Source organism: Coregonus lavaretus (genome assembly GCF_964263955.1).
Source record: "Coregonus lavaretus genome assembly, chromosome: 32".
NCBI lineage: Eukaryota > Metazoa > Chordata > Actinopteri > Salmoniformes > Salmonidae > Coregonus > Coregonus lavaretus.
Genome location: NC_140019.1, coordinates 7991925 through 8007504, shown reverse-complemented (window position 1 = coordinate 8007504; position 15580 = coordinate 7991925). Strand labels below are relative to the sequence as shown.

The window sequence follows — 15580 nt, the reverse complement described above, 5'->3', positions numbered from 1 at the left end:
TCTGGGTGCAGGTGCATGGACAAACATTGGCCAAAGGCTATACACTACAGCAGGGGTTTTCAAATTTTTCTTGCCCAGGGACTCCCACCAGGCAAACCGGTGAAATTCTACCATGGAGCTGTGAAAAAATTTAGCAATTTTAAAGCTAATTTCCAGCAATTCTACACAGTTTGGCATAGAGCTGTGAGACAAGCAAAATATCTGCAATTCTATGCATTTTGCCATGGCTAATGCTGTGTTCCTCAGCTCAAACATAATAAGAAAATCAATGGGCATGTGCCCTGAATACCCGTTTTTTGGAATTTCGATTCTCCCTTACTGTCTAGCTTTTATTTGATTGTTAGTTCTCAAAGATGGTATTATTTTAAAATATATATAGTTCAATATGTTTTCTCCATGCTTTCTATCTGGTTTTGGTCATTTAAGTTGACACTGAAACTACTATTTTTCCATCCCGAAAATTACCACTTAGATGTCCTGCCAAATTTTATATACAGAAAAAACCCTGTAATTAGCTCCAATTACTGTAATTTCCTTCATATTAAAGGGATATTTCGAGATTTTGGCAATGAAGCCCTTTGTCTACGTCCCCAGAGTCGGCTGAACAGGAACAGCTAGCATGCTAACTGTTCCTGTAGACTTCCAGTCATTGCACTAATGCTAGTTAGCATTGCTTGTGAAACTACCTCTAACTTCCTTCATACCGGACGCAGAGACATAAATGTTTTATCCACGATGGTATTCTGTTGCAGCTAGTGATATTCATAAAATAAATATTTTTCACCCCCCCTAATTTTTTAATAATAATAATATCAAAAATAAAACATTGCGGACCCCCTGCACTATCTCCGCTGGACACTTGGAGGGCCACAGACTCCAGTTTGAAACCCCTGCACTACAGCACATGACATGTAGCCTGCAGGCTGACAGAAAATATAGGTCAGGAGTATTTGATACAAATATTGTCATATTTGTCATTGCCAAAACTCAAGGCTTAGTGTAAGGTTTTCATTAGGCAAGCACGTCACACAAGCTGTAAACTCACACTCTGGGAAATATTTGAACATAAGAGCTTGGTAGGTCACACTCCATCTCATTTCAACATTTAATAACATTATTTATTAGCTCAACTACATGAGGGTGATACACTAAACCAGTTCAAATCATTCTAGCCCTCCTCTGTTTATTGCTTTTAGTGCCATGATAATTTTTCTACTCAGTCTGTGACTTTAAGATATTTACCGTAGGACGTTCTGTACAGCTATAAGTACTGTAGGCCTACAAAAGGTTACTGATTAAGGAGACAAATTCCAGGAAGGCGTATATGCCTGGCAACATGTGAACATAACATATCATAATCTCAATGTGTAATTGGATGCAGGCTTATCAACACACATGACCATTTAAAACAATCCTGCTAATCCCTGTTCTTCTCAACCACCTGCAGACAGTTTAGGTACTCTCTGAGGAGCTGTAGGATACGCACACCACATACAGCAACTGAAAAATGGCAGCCGTGGACAAAGATGTGGCCGAGAAGTTTCTGGACAGCAACCCTGACTTCGCCAAGCAGTACTATGATGCCAAGTTCCGCCCAAAGGTCATCTCTGACCTTTTTAAAGACAACAAGACTTCCCAGGTGAACATCAGCAGCTTCCATGAGCTGAGCATGGTGGAAGAGAGTGAGATCATATTTGACATGGTCAGAGACCTGCAGGACAACCTCCAGATGGAGAAGGCCATCTTTAATTTCATGAAACATCTCAGCTTCATGATTCGGTCAGACAAGATGAGCCTGTTCATGTACCGGATGCGTAACGGCACGGCCGAGCTGGCCACGAGACTCTTCAACGTGCACAAGGACGCCACCTTGGAGGAGTGCCTGGTCCAGCCGGACAGTGAGATAGTCTTTCCCATGGACATTGGCATCGTGGGCCATGTAGCCACCACCAAGAAGACTGTCAACATTCCAGATGTCTCACAGGTAAACATATAAAGCTGTAGATCAATTGTGGAGAAACCTTGCAATTAAATGTTCAAATTCCCAATACAGGTAAGAACCTAATCACCACTTTACAGTTGACCTGCCAGTTTGTGTTATCTTATACAATTGGACATGTTTATTTCTATGAAATGTAGCAAATATGAAGTATTCCATTCCCCTGAAGAGATGAGAGCACCAGTACTGACAGATTCAGAGGCCTACTTGCCTACTGCCTCTAGATGGCAGCATAAGGCCATCATATTTGTAATACTAACTCCCTCAAAGCCAGGTCAATCTTATTAGAGCCAATACATTTTACATTTGAAAATGATTACCAAGCTTATTTTCATACTTTACATGTTTGTCACGCTACTGCTTATCCTCAGTGGATGGCCATCATTGTCCATACCTTTATTAAAATGATTTATGTGACCTAAAACTAATAAGATGATGCTGTTTTCATATTAAACCATGCACTGCCTTTGATTACAGATTCTTAATATCCACATCTAGAATCTTGTTATTCATTTGACCAAATAGCGCAAACACTCACAGATAATATATCCTTTATCAAAATAATAACAAAGTAATACAGCCAAAGTATCATCATGATTAGACATTTTTTCCTATAATAGACCTGCTCAAATGTAGCATTGTTTGTGAAATAGAGACATATGATGACTCAACTGATATCAAGGATTACAGTGTCCAACCACTGAGAGAGACTGCTCAGTTCACTCTGGTGTAGTTGGCAGAATTATTTATGGTAATTAGGGAGAGGATGGATCGAGCTCTGGGTCTTCCCTTTCCCTAGTGAAAGGCAGAGCCACCATTACTGCGATATGTAAGTATGGTGTGGGATTGCCACGACAAGGCAGTCCCCTCCCCCGCCAGTCAGATGTGCAGGGAGGCATGGCTGCTGGGTGTTACAGGGCCTGCAGGGGATAAAGCCGTTTAATCTCAGCTGAATTAGAGCGATGCTGGATTATTTCTAAAGGTCATAGCCCAAAGCCATTTTCCCCAAGTCAGCGGAATAGCAAGAGCTCACCTTAATTCTATTGAATGTCACCTGTAATGTCCTTTCTCCTTTAATCCAGATGTTTTTAATCATGATACATATTCTCCAGTCAAGAATAGCCCACAATGACACTGAGAGAACAAACCATTCTTATTGTTAGATGATATGATAGTGAATTAATTTATACTTGGATTAATATGAGTCTCCACAAAAGCTTATTATGTTTTTAACAATGCAAATGTTCCCCTCCCTTGGTAGTGTTATCGAAGTTAGTTTTTACATAATCAAATAATAATGTGACTTTTCTTTTTTACTTTGCGTCTAGGGATTCACTGTGACATGCAAGTTAGATGATCTCAATAATGGATTTATGGTCAAAAGTAACAATTAAATGTAACAGGATGCAGCACATTGACAGATGTTTGTTTATTAAAAACCTTTCTCTGGATTACCCCTCAGAGCAGCCACTACAGTGACTTTGTGGACCAGATCCAAGAATACCAGACCAAAAGTGTCCTGGCTACCCCCATCATGAACGGCAAGGATATGGTGGCTGTTATGATGGCTGTGAACAAGATTGGAGCTCCACACTTCACTAAGCAGGATGAAGAGGTAACCTCTCTAACCCTACCCACTCCCCTCAGCAGGGGCGGACTGGGACCAAAAATCGGCCATGGTATTTCTAACACACCAGCCCATTCTTTTCCTTGAGGCCCCCACACCAGCCCACTTTTTTCCTCGAGGCCCCCACACTTGATGTTTTCTTCCCCTTGCAGCCCACATTATTAGCCAGATAATGATAACTTTGTGCAAACAACCCAAGTTAGACAGGCCCACTGGGCGAAAAATGGACCAGCCCATCTCCCCTGCCCCTCAGCCTCCTTATATTTACAGATTAGGCTCAGAAATACATCACTGCTAAAGTAAGACTGAATGTAGATGTTTTTGCACTTTACAGACTCTGTTGAAGTATCTCAACTTTGCGAACTTGATCCTCAGAGTGTTCCATCTGAGCTACCTTCACAATTGTGAGACCAGAAGGGGACAGGTAAGACCTCTCCAGATTATATTGATGATGAGGCCTGCTTATATTTCATTATTATTAAATGATGTACTTTTCCTGCTTGACTCCATAACTACACCTCCTCCCATCCTATAGGTCCTGCTCTGGTCTGCCAGTAAAGTGTTTGAGGAGATGACAGATATTGAGAGACAGTTCCACAAGGCCCTCTATACCATCAGGAATTTCCTCAACTGTGAACGCTACTCTGTTGGCCTCCTGGACATGACCAAGACTAAGGTGAGGTTGGACAGGAATTTCAATCTACTAAAAGCATCAGCATGCCAATGTTCAGGAACCACCATTATCTTGTCATGTTAATTTGACCTTCTATTATGTTTACTTCAACATGTTGAATTGATGTGGGTTAATATGTTCCCCTTGTATTTGAGTGTGATTCAATTAAATTACCCTGTGTGTTGCAGGAATTCTTTGACCTTTGGCCTGTACTGATGGGAGAGGTGCCTCAATACGATGGACCCAAGACTCCTGATGGCAGAGTGAGTGACTAGTGACTAAACATTACAGTAGGCAAATTACCTGTACAGATCTGAGTCCATACACTGCTGTGTCCAATTATGTATTCATACATCAACTCAAACATGAATAGGGTAGTATACTTAATTTAATACATTATCAGTATTCAATCTGATTCTAATTACATGTAACTCATTTATCTCCAGGAAATAAACTTCTACAAAGTGATTGACTACATTTTACATGGAAAAGAGGAGATCAAAGTTATACCGTGAGTCATTTCATCAATGATGTGGAAAATTGAATTATATACCAGTACATTATCTTAGAATATTTATGTGCAGCTTTTACACCCTTATTATACAGTTACATTTGGGTGCATGTATTACTGAATTTTATTTGGTACTTTTTGAAATTACACATCTATAAACTTCTTTCCTTGGAACTTGGAAGAAATAGTATCATATTATAATCTCCTTCTCCCCCCTGTCCTTGTCAGGAACCCTGCTCCGGATCACTGGGCTCTGGCCAGTGGCCTGCCCACCTACGTGGCTAAGGAGGGACTGGTGAGCTGAGAAGTCCCTTACTTACTGAAGAATGAATGCATCCAATATATAGTGCACTACTTATGACCAGGGCCCATAGGGACTGTAGGTGTCACGATCGTCGATAGAAGTGGACCAATGCGCAGTGTGATAAGTGAACATACTTTTATTAGATTCACCACACGAACAAAACAACAAAACGATAACGTGAAGTCCTTGGTTACAATACAAAACCAACACGGAACAAGATCCCACAAAACACTGTGGAAAACAGGCTGCCTAAGTATGGTTCCCAATCAGAGACAACAAGCAACAGCTGATACTCGTTGCCTCTGATTGAGAACCACCCCGGCCAACACAGAAACACATGAGCTAGATAATCAACCTAGAACCCAAAACACATAGAAACAACACACCCTGGCTCAACATAACAGAGTCCCAGAGCCAGGGCGTGACAGTAGGGTGCCATTCAGGATGCAGCCCATGTCTTCTCTTCCCTGTACGTGGTATCCATGGGCACCAGACAACCAGAAAGCCATTAGAGTTAATTACGCAGCTGTCAAACGCACACAGCCTGGGAATGAAATGTACTCTTGCACTGAAATGATGGATAATTGCAATTTCGTGGACATTGTAATTAATCGTGCAGCGCTTTTCCATCTGAGTGACCATGATCATCCTCTCCTCTCTTCCCTATTTCCTCTTCTCCCCTCCAGATCTGTAACATTATGAACGCAGCCCAAGATGACTTCTTCAGCTTCCAAGTAAGATCAGTTATCTGTATGATTAGCTCAGTGCTGTTGAATGCACACATTTTTGTTGTTGTTGTTTTTGTTTTTTTGTAACTATTTTTATTGGTATTGTTTCACAGTTACAGTGTAAACAATGATTGAAATTCAGTATATTGCACATGTGATTTTATACATTCAAATATACCATGGGAAAATACTTTTTGAAGGATGTTGGAATGTATATGCCCATACAAAAATATTAAAGACTTAAGTAACACTTTCCTAACAAAACACATAATAAACAACAACAACAAACCAAAACACGGCTAGTCTTCAAAATGAATAGAACAATTATAATAACAAGTCAGTCTAATATTAAACCCTAACAAAGGTAGATACATTAAATACAAACCTAGGGTAGGCAGTTTACTGTGGAGTAGATGGAAATTGCAGTGTCTCTACATAGATAAAGAAAGGCTGCCACATTCGGTAGAATTTGTCAGAAGAACCCCGTAGGGTATATTTTATCTTCTCCAATTTGCTCAAGTGTTAGACATCTTTAATCCACACAAAATGAGAAGGAGGAGAGGGTGATTTCTACCGAAGTAAAATAAACCTTCTTGCCAACAAATAATTATGTCATGGCAGTAGGAGAAAAAGGTACCTGTAATACTTTAGATGTGGTATCAAATATGACAGACCAATAGTTATGTAGTGAAGGGCAAGACAAAAACATATGTATCAATGAAGCAGTAGCTTGCCGACACCTGTCGCAAACAGGGTCGACATCAGGATAGATCTTAAAGAGTCTGAGTTTGAATGCACAAATTAAAACAAATCTAATCTCTGCTACTGAAGGGGCTATAGTCCTGTGGCCAAGTGGAGTATCATTGTAGTAGATAGGCCTAGACACAATTGAAATAGATTGATCCTGATATTTCCAACACTTGGCAATGACTTACCCATACAAAGTACTGTAAATATTAGTTCCAAGTGCATTGCTGTGGACTAACACATTCAAAGTCAAGTATGTCAAGTTCAAGTAATCAAATATTGTGTTTGTACTGCTATGAACCCAATGCAAAGCCATTGACGTCAGGTGGTTCCTGTTTCCTTGTCCTGTTCAGAAAGGGCCCGTAGATAAATCTGGCTGGACCATTAAGAACGTGCTGTCCCTCCCCATCGTGAATAAGAAGGAAGAAATAGTTGCAGTGGCCACCTTCTACAACAGGAAAGATGGGAAACCCTTTGACGAGCAGGATGAAACTCTAATGGAGGTATGCTACTCTCGAGTGTTACTGAGGGGGAAGTAGAGCGAGGAGACTGAGTCACCGCTGTATAAATAAACACAGGCCATTGACAGTATCTGCATTATTTATTTGTTAGAGTCAAGCCTCTTTCTGGATGAGGGCTACTCTACTCTCATCTACTCTCCTCTACTCTTATCCACTCTTACATTAGGGATAGTGCCAGTTAACACATAATATAACTTTATAGAGCCTTTTGAAATATTAATCAATAACATTGTCAGTTACAGTAATCCATTAAAAAATATAGCTTCCCAATCATTATTGTACCGCATCCCCCTCTCAATCCCATTTGATAGTGTCTGTGTATACTGATTATGTAAACCAAGGTCTGAAATACAATAGTCTAACTCTATCGCTGGCCATTGCAGTCTCTTACCCAGTTCCTTGGCTGGTCTGTGCTCAACACTGACACCTATGACAAGTGGAACAAGCTGGAGAACAGGAAAGACATCTTCCAGGACATGGTGCTGTACCACATCAAGTGCAGGACGGATGAGACCCAGAATGTCTTGGTGGGTAATGTAACGTTATTCACACACAGGTGGTGAAAAACACATTTATAACATGGAAAATAGCCTGTCATACTAGATACGGGGTAATCAATCAATGGTGGAATGTTAGTTACCATCTGTGAGATTTAGACAGAGAGCTTTTTACAGAAAAATAACCAAGGTTTTCAGGGAATCCAGAAATGGATTGATATAGCGTTACGTCATCCTAGGTGAACACTGATGGTGTGATTTGCTTTTAGAATACCAGAGAGAGGTATGGAAAGGAGCCACATGAGTGTGAAGAGGCTGACCTGGAAGCAATCCTGGTAAACAACTATTCCAAATTCCATTTATTTTCTATTTGCCTCTTGTATCAGCTGGCTGGCTGACTGGCTGGCTAGCTGCCTTGGTAGTCTACATAATGCACTTTGTTTCCCTGTTTCCGTACAGTCTGAAGTTCTACCGCCCTCTACCAAGTCAGAGATCTTTGAGTTTCACTTCTGTGACTTTGAGCACAGTCATTTAGACCTGGTCAAGTTAGGCATTAAGATGTACTACGAGTTGGGTGTGGTGGACAAGTTCCAGGTCCCCCGCGAGGTGAGACATCTCTGATGAACAAGCATCTTTGCAAGTCTCTTGGTCCTACTGTTACCAAGTCATGTTTTCCATTATAGATGCGTAGTTCTGCTCAATAGTGTGTAACAAAGCAACACTATACAATTCAGTCTTAACAATTGTATGAGTAACATTGAATAACTAAATCATGACAGTTTATGTTGGTTATAGGTAATGATCTGATATGATCCTGATGTGGAAGATGTTAGCTACTGTGGTTACACTGGCGTTATGATATGTGTTTCTGCTATAACTAGCTGATCCATAACTATCCCTATGTATGTTCCTCTCAGACTCTCACCAGGTTCTGTTACTCCCTGAGTAAGGGCTACAGGCAGATCACCTACCACAACTGGAGTCATGGCTTCAACGTGGGCCAGACCATGTTCACTCTGCTCATGGTGAGTACCTCCTCTCATCTACAGCTAACCAGCCTTCTATTACAAAAAGGGTATGTCCCAAATGGCACCCTATTCCCTTGTGTCCCAAATGGCACCCTATTTCCTATATAGTATACTACTTGTACTACACTCTATAGGGAATAGGGTGCCCTTTGTGATGTATTAGGCCTTACATTACACAAACCCTCAGGGATAAAAACATAACCTACATTACCATACACTTACACCATGGATGATGATACCATGACAGTTGATACATATAATACATATTCTAGATGTGGTGGCCAGGTGTAAGGGTTTATCTTTACTGCGTTGTGATCCTCCTTACACTGATACCCTCCTCCCATGTATTGTAATGAGTCATCCAAGCGTGACCCTTCCTCTCGCTGCATTGTTCCTATAATGTCTAATCACAGTGAACTCCTTAGACATTCATAACTCGCAGAGGAAGGAGGAGCAGGGAGGAGCATCAGGCTCATTATCAGCAGCCCTGCGTGGCTGCGTGGCTGTGTAGCTCGGTGGGTCCATGCTTCATTGGTTCTAATGAGGCCTACAGAGCCAGGCGTCTCCATAGGAGCAGGCTGGGAGCGGCGTGGGGGTGGAGGGGGTGTCACTGCAAGGACATTAATAAGAGGCCCAGGTGTGACTCCGTACGGCCCCTGGGGGAAGCTCCATGAATCCTGGCCCTAACCTAATTTCTTGTATCATTAGACATGTGACCTAACCTAACTTTCTGTATCATTGCATTAGACAGGTGACCTGAAGCGTTACTACACAGACCTAGAGACCATGGCCATGGTAACAGCCGGCTTATGCCACGATATCGACCACAGAGGCACAAACAACCTCTACCAGATGAAGTAAGGGAATGACTGGGTTCAAATAGTGTTTGTTGTCTTTCAAATACTTTGAGTGTTTGATTTGAGCCTGTCTAGAGTACCAAAGTAAGCTGGAGTAAGCTCAATCAAGCTTACTCAGGTCTGCTGCCAACAGTGATACCTGGAAAGGTGTAAGGACAGCAACTGAGAAAGCAATGACTCGTTACTTACCAATGGCTAATCTATCTTTGCAATCAATCTCAATCTTCCTCTCCCTCCTCCTGTGTTTGTCAGGTCTGGAAACCCTCTCGCCAAGCTCCACGGCTCCTCCATCTTGGAGAGACACCATCTGGAGACTGGGAAGACCCTGCTGAGAGATCCTGTGAGTGAGGTTGCCTCCCAAATGGCACCCTATCCGTACATAGTGCACTAGTTTTGACCAGAGCCCATAGGGCTCCATTCAAAAGTAGTGCGCTATTTAGTGAATAGGATGCTATTTGGGGTGTAGACTGAGCCTCTCTAGGTTCTGAGAGGGGTTGGTTTCTCTCTTGGAGAAGCCAGACTGTGAATGATGCAGTTCTGATGGCACAGAATGTGCCAGGGAGAATCTGCCCACCAGCCATCAGATAATTAGGCAACTTTCAGTGTTCACATTATCACCGACCATGAACTGTGGCAGGCAGCGGCTTCACATTTCCCTCTAGGAATTGGGATATTTTTTAGAGTGAATTATCCTAGGACTTTGTTTGTTATTCCTTATTCATACATTTGATATATTATACATATGTGTTGGTATTCCCAGATTCAACAGTACATGTTAATACTTATGCTATCACATTCAAACTTATCTTTATGTCTGTTTCAGGCCTTAAATATTTATCAGAATCTAAGTCGTGCTCAGCATGAGCATGTCATACATCTGATGGACATCGCCATCATCGCCACCGACCTCGCTCTCTACTTCAAGTGAGCAGCTACTGCTGTATATCTAAGATATTTAAAAAATGCATGGCCCCATAATACATACAGTACATACCTGAGAGCATAGAGATTGCCGATGCATCCCAAATGGCACCCTATTCCCTACATAGTGCACTTGTGTTGACCAGAACCCTATCGGCCCTGGTCAAAAGTAGTGCACTATATAGGGAATAGGGTGCCATTTGGGAGGCATCCTGAGTCATGGTAACTGAGGATGATTTTCTCCTGTCTGTAGGAAAAGAACCATGTTCCAAAAGATAGTGGACCAATCGAAGACCTACGAGAGCTGGGATGATTGGACCAAGTACATGACACAGGAGACCACTCGCAAGGAGATAGTCATGTAGGTGAATTCCCTAGCTGAGTAGTAGGCCTAGGCATATGAGGGTAGTAGTGCTCTATGGAGGAAACTATGGATGTCTTTGTATTATTTCACTTTTAAAACAAAACAGGGCAGAAACTAAGACTAAACAGAGCAGTAACTAAGACTAAACAGGGCAGAAACTAAGACAAAACAGGGCAGAAACTAAGATTAAACAGGGCAGAAACTAAGACAATACAGGGCAGAAACTAAGACTAAACAGGGCAGAAACTAAGACTAAACAGGGCAGAAATTAAGACTAAACAGAGCAGAAACTAAGACTAAACAGGGCAGAAACTAAGACTAAACAGAGCAGAAACTAAGACTAAACAGGGCAGAAACTAAGACTAAACAGGGCAGAAACTAAGACTAAACAGAGCAGAAACTAAGACTAAACAGGGCAGAAACTAGGACAAAACAGAGCAGAAACTAAGACAAAACAGGGCAGAAACTAAGACAAAACAGGGCAGAAACTAACACAAAACAGAGCAGAAACTAAGAAAAAACAGGGCAGAAACTAACACAAAACTAAGACAGGACAGAAACTAAGACAAAGATAAACTATGGATGTCTTTGCCTACAGGTCCAAGACCATACTAGACTTTAAAACACAATCCGTCATCAATGATGGTTTCACTAAGGTGTGGAGAAAAGAATTGTACTTCTGTCACAACTGCTTTTCCTACAGACCTTCGAACTGTAATCCTACTCACACTATATCTGTCCTCTACATGCACAGGGCTATGATGATGACAGCCTGTGATCTGTCTGCTATCGCCAAACCATGGGAGATCCAGAGCAAGGTAACGCCTCATGTCCACCAGATGCATCAAACTCTTTGCGTTCCGGCGGAAGTCATTCATTGTCAATGGAGTAGTCTCCAACGCTGAGTTGGGGGTGCCACACTAGGCTGCGGTGCGCTCTGTGTATGGCATGCGTTCAATATTTTCCACTCGTGTGTTGCTTTACCTTGCGGTGGTACAAACGGAAGTACACACACAGACTCCAATTAGATAGCTTTTAGCTGGTTGAAAAGGGAAGCACATGTGCGTCAAGTACGGAAAACGCGGATTTGAGTCCCTGGCGGCGTAGTGTGTTACTGATGGTAGGCTTTGTTACTTTGGTCCCAGCTCTCTGCAGGTCATTCACTAGGTCCCCCCGTGTGGTTCTGGGATTTTTGCTCACCGTTCTTGTGATCATTTTGACCCCACGGGGTGAGATCTTGCGTGGAGCCCCAGATCGAGGGAGATTATCAGTGGTCTTGTATGTCTTCCATTTCCTAATAATTGCTCCCACAGTTGATTTCTTCAAACCAAGCTGCATACCTATTGCAGATTCAGTCTTCCCAGCCTGGTGCAGGTCTACAATTTTGTTTCTGGTGTCCTTTGACAGCTCTTTGGTCTTGGCCATAGTGGAGTTTGGAGTGTGACTGTTTGAGGTTGTGGACAGGTGTCTTTTATACTGATAACAAGTTCAAACAGGTGCCATTAATACAGGTAACGAGTGGAGGACAGAGGAGCCTCTTAAAGAAGAAGTTACAGGTCTGTGAGAGCCAGAAATCTTGCTTGTTTGTAGGTGACCAAATACTTATTTTCCACCATAATTTGCAAATAAATTCATATAAAATCCTACAATGTGATTTTCTGGAATTTCTTTTCTCAATTTGTCTGTCATAGTTGACGTGTACCTATGATGAAAATTACAGGCCTCTCTCATCTTTTTAAGTGGGAGAACTTGCACAATTGGTGGCTGACTAAATAATTTTTTTCCCCACTGTATGCATCTGGTGGACATCGGGCATTAACACAGATGTTTGAAGAATGAAGTCCTGCTGCTATTCTCATATTACACAGCACAATAACTGCAGCATTATACTGTTGCTCTCAGCAGAGGATGTGAGAGGAATATGGAATATCACAGTGTTCTTCAATTCCGGTCCTGGAGGGCCGAAACACCTCTGTTTTTCATCCTCTCCTTCTAATCAGGGGCTAATTCAGACCTGGGACACCAGGTGAGTGCAATTAACTACCAGGTAGAAATAAAAAACAGAGTGTTTCGGCCCTCCAGGACCGGAATTGAAGAACCCTGGAATATCATTTCTGTAATGGCGTTTTGCTCGTGAGGTCTGGATTGTATCAGGAGCAGGCCTTTCCTACTACAGTATCTATAAAATCTTAATAGAATATTTCCATACTAAGCAAGAGTGCACAAACCAATGTACTCTTGTTGCTATGGACATCATAATAGTTTCATAATGTTGATCAGTGTTGTGTGTGACCGTTCCTGTGTGGGCCTGCAGGTGGCGCTGTCTGTGGCTGCAGAGTTCTGGGAGCAGGGTGACCTGGAGAGGACTGTGCTGGAGCAGCAGCCTATTGTAAGAACTGCATGGAGGGAGGGAGAGAGAGAGAGATAGAGGGAGAGGGAGAGAGATAATTCCCATTGGGCATGTGGTGATGTATTGCCGATTATGAACTGCACTGAATCAGAAAGAGCGGTCATCACGGCCTAGTCAACTGGACCATATCCTGACTCACACCATTTTACCCAGCCAGCTCCCTAGGAGTTTAATAGCATTTGTGTCAGAATGGGAAACTTTAGTTTAGGTTTATTTGATTGCTTAAACTGGAGTAAGTAGAGCCCAGTTGTTGGCTGTTTGTTTCAGTACATTTGCACTACTAATCCCCTGATTCATTTCTTTCCCCCCAGCCAATGATGGACAGGACTAAATCAGCTGATCTTCCCAAGATGCAGTGTGGTTTCATCGATTTTGTGTGTGCTTTTGTGTACAAGGTGAATCCCTGCGTCTCTATCATAAATCAATAACTACTAGATGGCACTGAAGACCAATCAAAATAGATCTAACTAAGATTTTGAACTGAATGTTTTCCCTCCCTCCTCATCTACCGCCCTCTTGTCTCACACCTCCCCTTCTTCCCCTTTTCTCCCCCCTCCCACCTTCCACCTCCTCCCCATCTCCTCTAGGAGTTCTCCCGTTTCCATGTGGAGATCACTCCCATGCTGGACCGCCTGCTGAACAACAGAAAGGAGTGGAATGCTATGAAGGAGGTGCACGAGGCCAAGCTGGCCGCTCTGGAGGCGGCCAAAGTGGACAAAGAGGAGGTAGCTGTTGCCGCCACCGCAGCCATACAGGGTAAGACACACACACAGTACCAAGAGACACACAGACAGACACAGGAAAGACCAGGGATGAAGACTGTTGATATTAATTACACAGTGGAATTTATAACTTTGGTGAAGAACCTCATTCATAGTAACGACCATATCATTAAGAGGCGCTCCAAACGTCCTCTTCAGACATGGAGGAAACTACTAAGAGCATCTATTTTTTGGGGGAATCCAAACATTGCAGACGATCTCTCAAAAACGTGGACTATCTCTATTTGAAACAATGTATAGCTTATGCTCTGGGGCTAATTAAACTTTATAAATGTGAGGTAAGGGCCCATATTCATAAAGCTTCTCAGAGTAGAAGTGGTGATCTAGGATCCGTTTTCCCTTTTAGATTATAATGAATACAAGTATATGGACAGGGAGGATCTTAGATCAGCACTTCTACTCTGTGACACTTTGTGAATACGGACCTTGTACTCTAACCCTGTGTTGTTCCATCTCTCACACAGCGAGTGCAGCCGAAGCAGCCCCCCAGTCAAAGACCTGTGTTGTCAACTAGACTAGAGAGATCCCAGTCCTGGACCAAAGTGACTGTTCTTCTCAGCACCAAGACAGGAACTTTCTGTCCCTGTACCCGATATCGGTTTACTAGAGCTGGTTAGCATTAGCCTAGCATAGCTTTACAGTATACTGCACTGTGCTGTACACTGACTTATATATGGAAGGAATTGTATCAGGCTACAGGATCCACAGGATGGAGCAGGGTGTGGACAATGTCAAACACAGCCTATTCTTGTACAATGAATGTGAATACTTAGGTATTTTAGTGGAATTTACAATGTACTGATTGTACTCGTTGATTAGGCAATATGAAATTGACTTAGAAATATGGAATTCAGCTAGAAAAAAAGTGGTTGGGTATCATTTCCAACAGCTAAACATATATGTAGTAACCCATCTTTGATTTCAACAGTGTATCCCTGTATTTCATTGATTCTATGCTACCCTATCCTATGGTTATTAATAATGTACATAAACCTGTATTCAACTCTCTGCACTGGTCCCTTACTGCAGAATTAAGTCTAGAGCATTAGCATCCACCCCCAGGATATAGTGTGCGTTACAGTGTGTGTGTGTGTGTGTGTGTGTGTGTGTGTGTTAACTGTCCCACTGGGGCCATACATAACAATCTTACAAAACACAGAACGATGCCCGGGAGGGTGGCAACCTAATTGAGCACAGAGAATGAGAACTGATTGGAAGAGGGGATCAGAAGGCGGGTTTTCCTTTCCTGTAGCGAAGAGCCGTGCGTCACCAATATACAACACTGCTACACACGCAGAAGTGAGCACACGTAAGCACTGTGCTAAGCACTGCATTGTAGTGTCGTCACTCGTGATGGTGACGCTGCTGCCTCTCTCTCTGTGTTTCACCAATAGGGGAGAGCTGCAGTCAGGGTTGCCCGTATAGGGCTGTGATGCGCTGTGATGCTCAGTGAGGCTCGTAGTGTCTCGTCCTGACACTAGGGCAGCGTAGCCGTGTAGAGGCTGAGGCTGCAGAGAAATGAGTGACATCCAGTTAGAGAGCATCACACTGATATGTGAACCACAGTCAAAAAGAGTGGAAAATTGGCCAGTGGTTCCTTAAGACAAATTT

The 15580-nt window shown here is 42.5% G+C and overlaps 1 protein-coding gene across 2 annotated transcripts; it reads left to right on the top strand.

Moving 5' to 3' along the window:
* Positions 1-1507: 1507 nt before the first annotated feature.
* Positions 1508-14783, top strand: LOC311107341 (rod cGMP-specific 3',5'-cyclic phosphodiesterase subunit alpha-like; the record flags this gene model as incomplete). 2 transcript variants are annotated; one of them, XM_084149825.1, is made up of 22 exons in its annotated part: positions 1508-1984; positions 3462-3614; positions 3961-4050; positions 4162-4302; positions 4488-4562; positions 4746-4810; positions 5039-5105; positions 5801-5848; positions 6943-7092; positions 7494-7637; positions 7877-7942; positions 8067-8213; positions 8525-8632; positions 9383-9492; positions 9745-9832; positions 10316-10416; positions 10667-10774; positions 11532-11595; positions 13092-13166; positions 13499-13582; positions 13775-13943; positions 14443-14783. In XM_084149825.1, 22 exons carry the CDS (start codon positions 1508-1510, stop codon positions 14481-14483), a joined length of 2571 nt encoding a protein of 856 aa, XP_084005951.1. In that variant the 3' UTR covers positions 14484-14783. The 2 variants fall into 2 exon arrangements, with proteins under 2 accessions (XP_084005951.1, XP_084005950.1); XM_084149824.1 differs by having other exon boundaries at positions 14434-14783.
* Between the last annotated feature and the right edge of the window lie 797 nt (positions 14784-15580).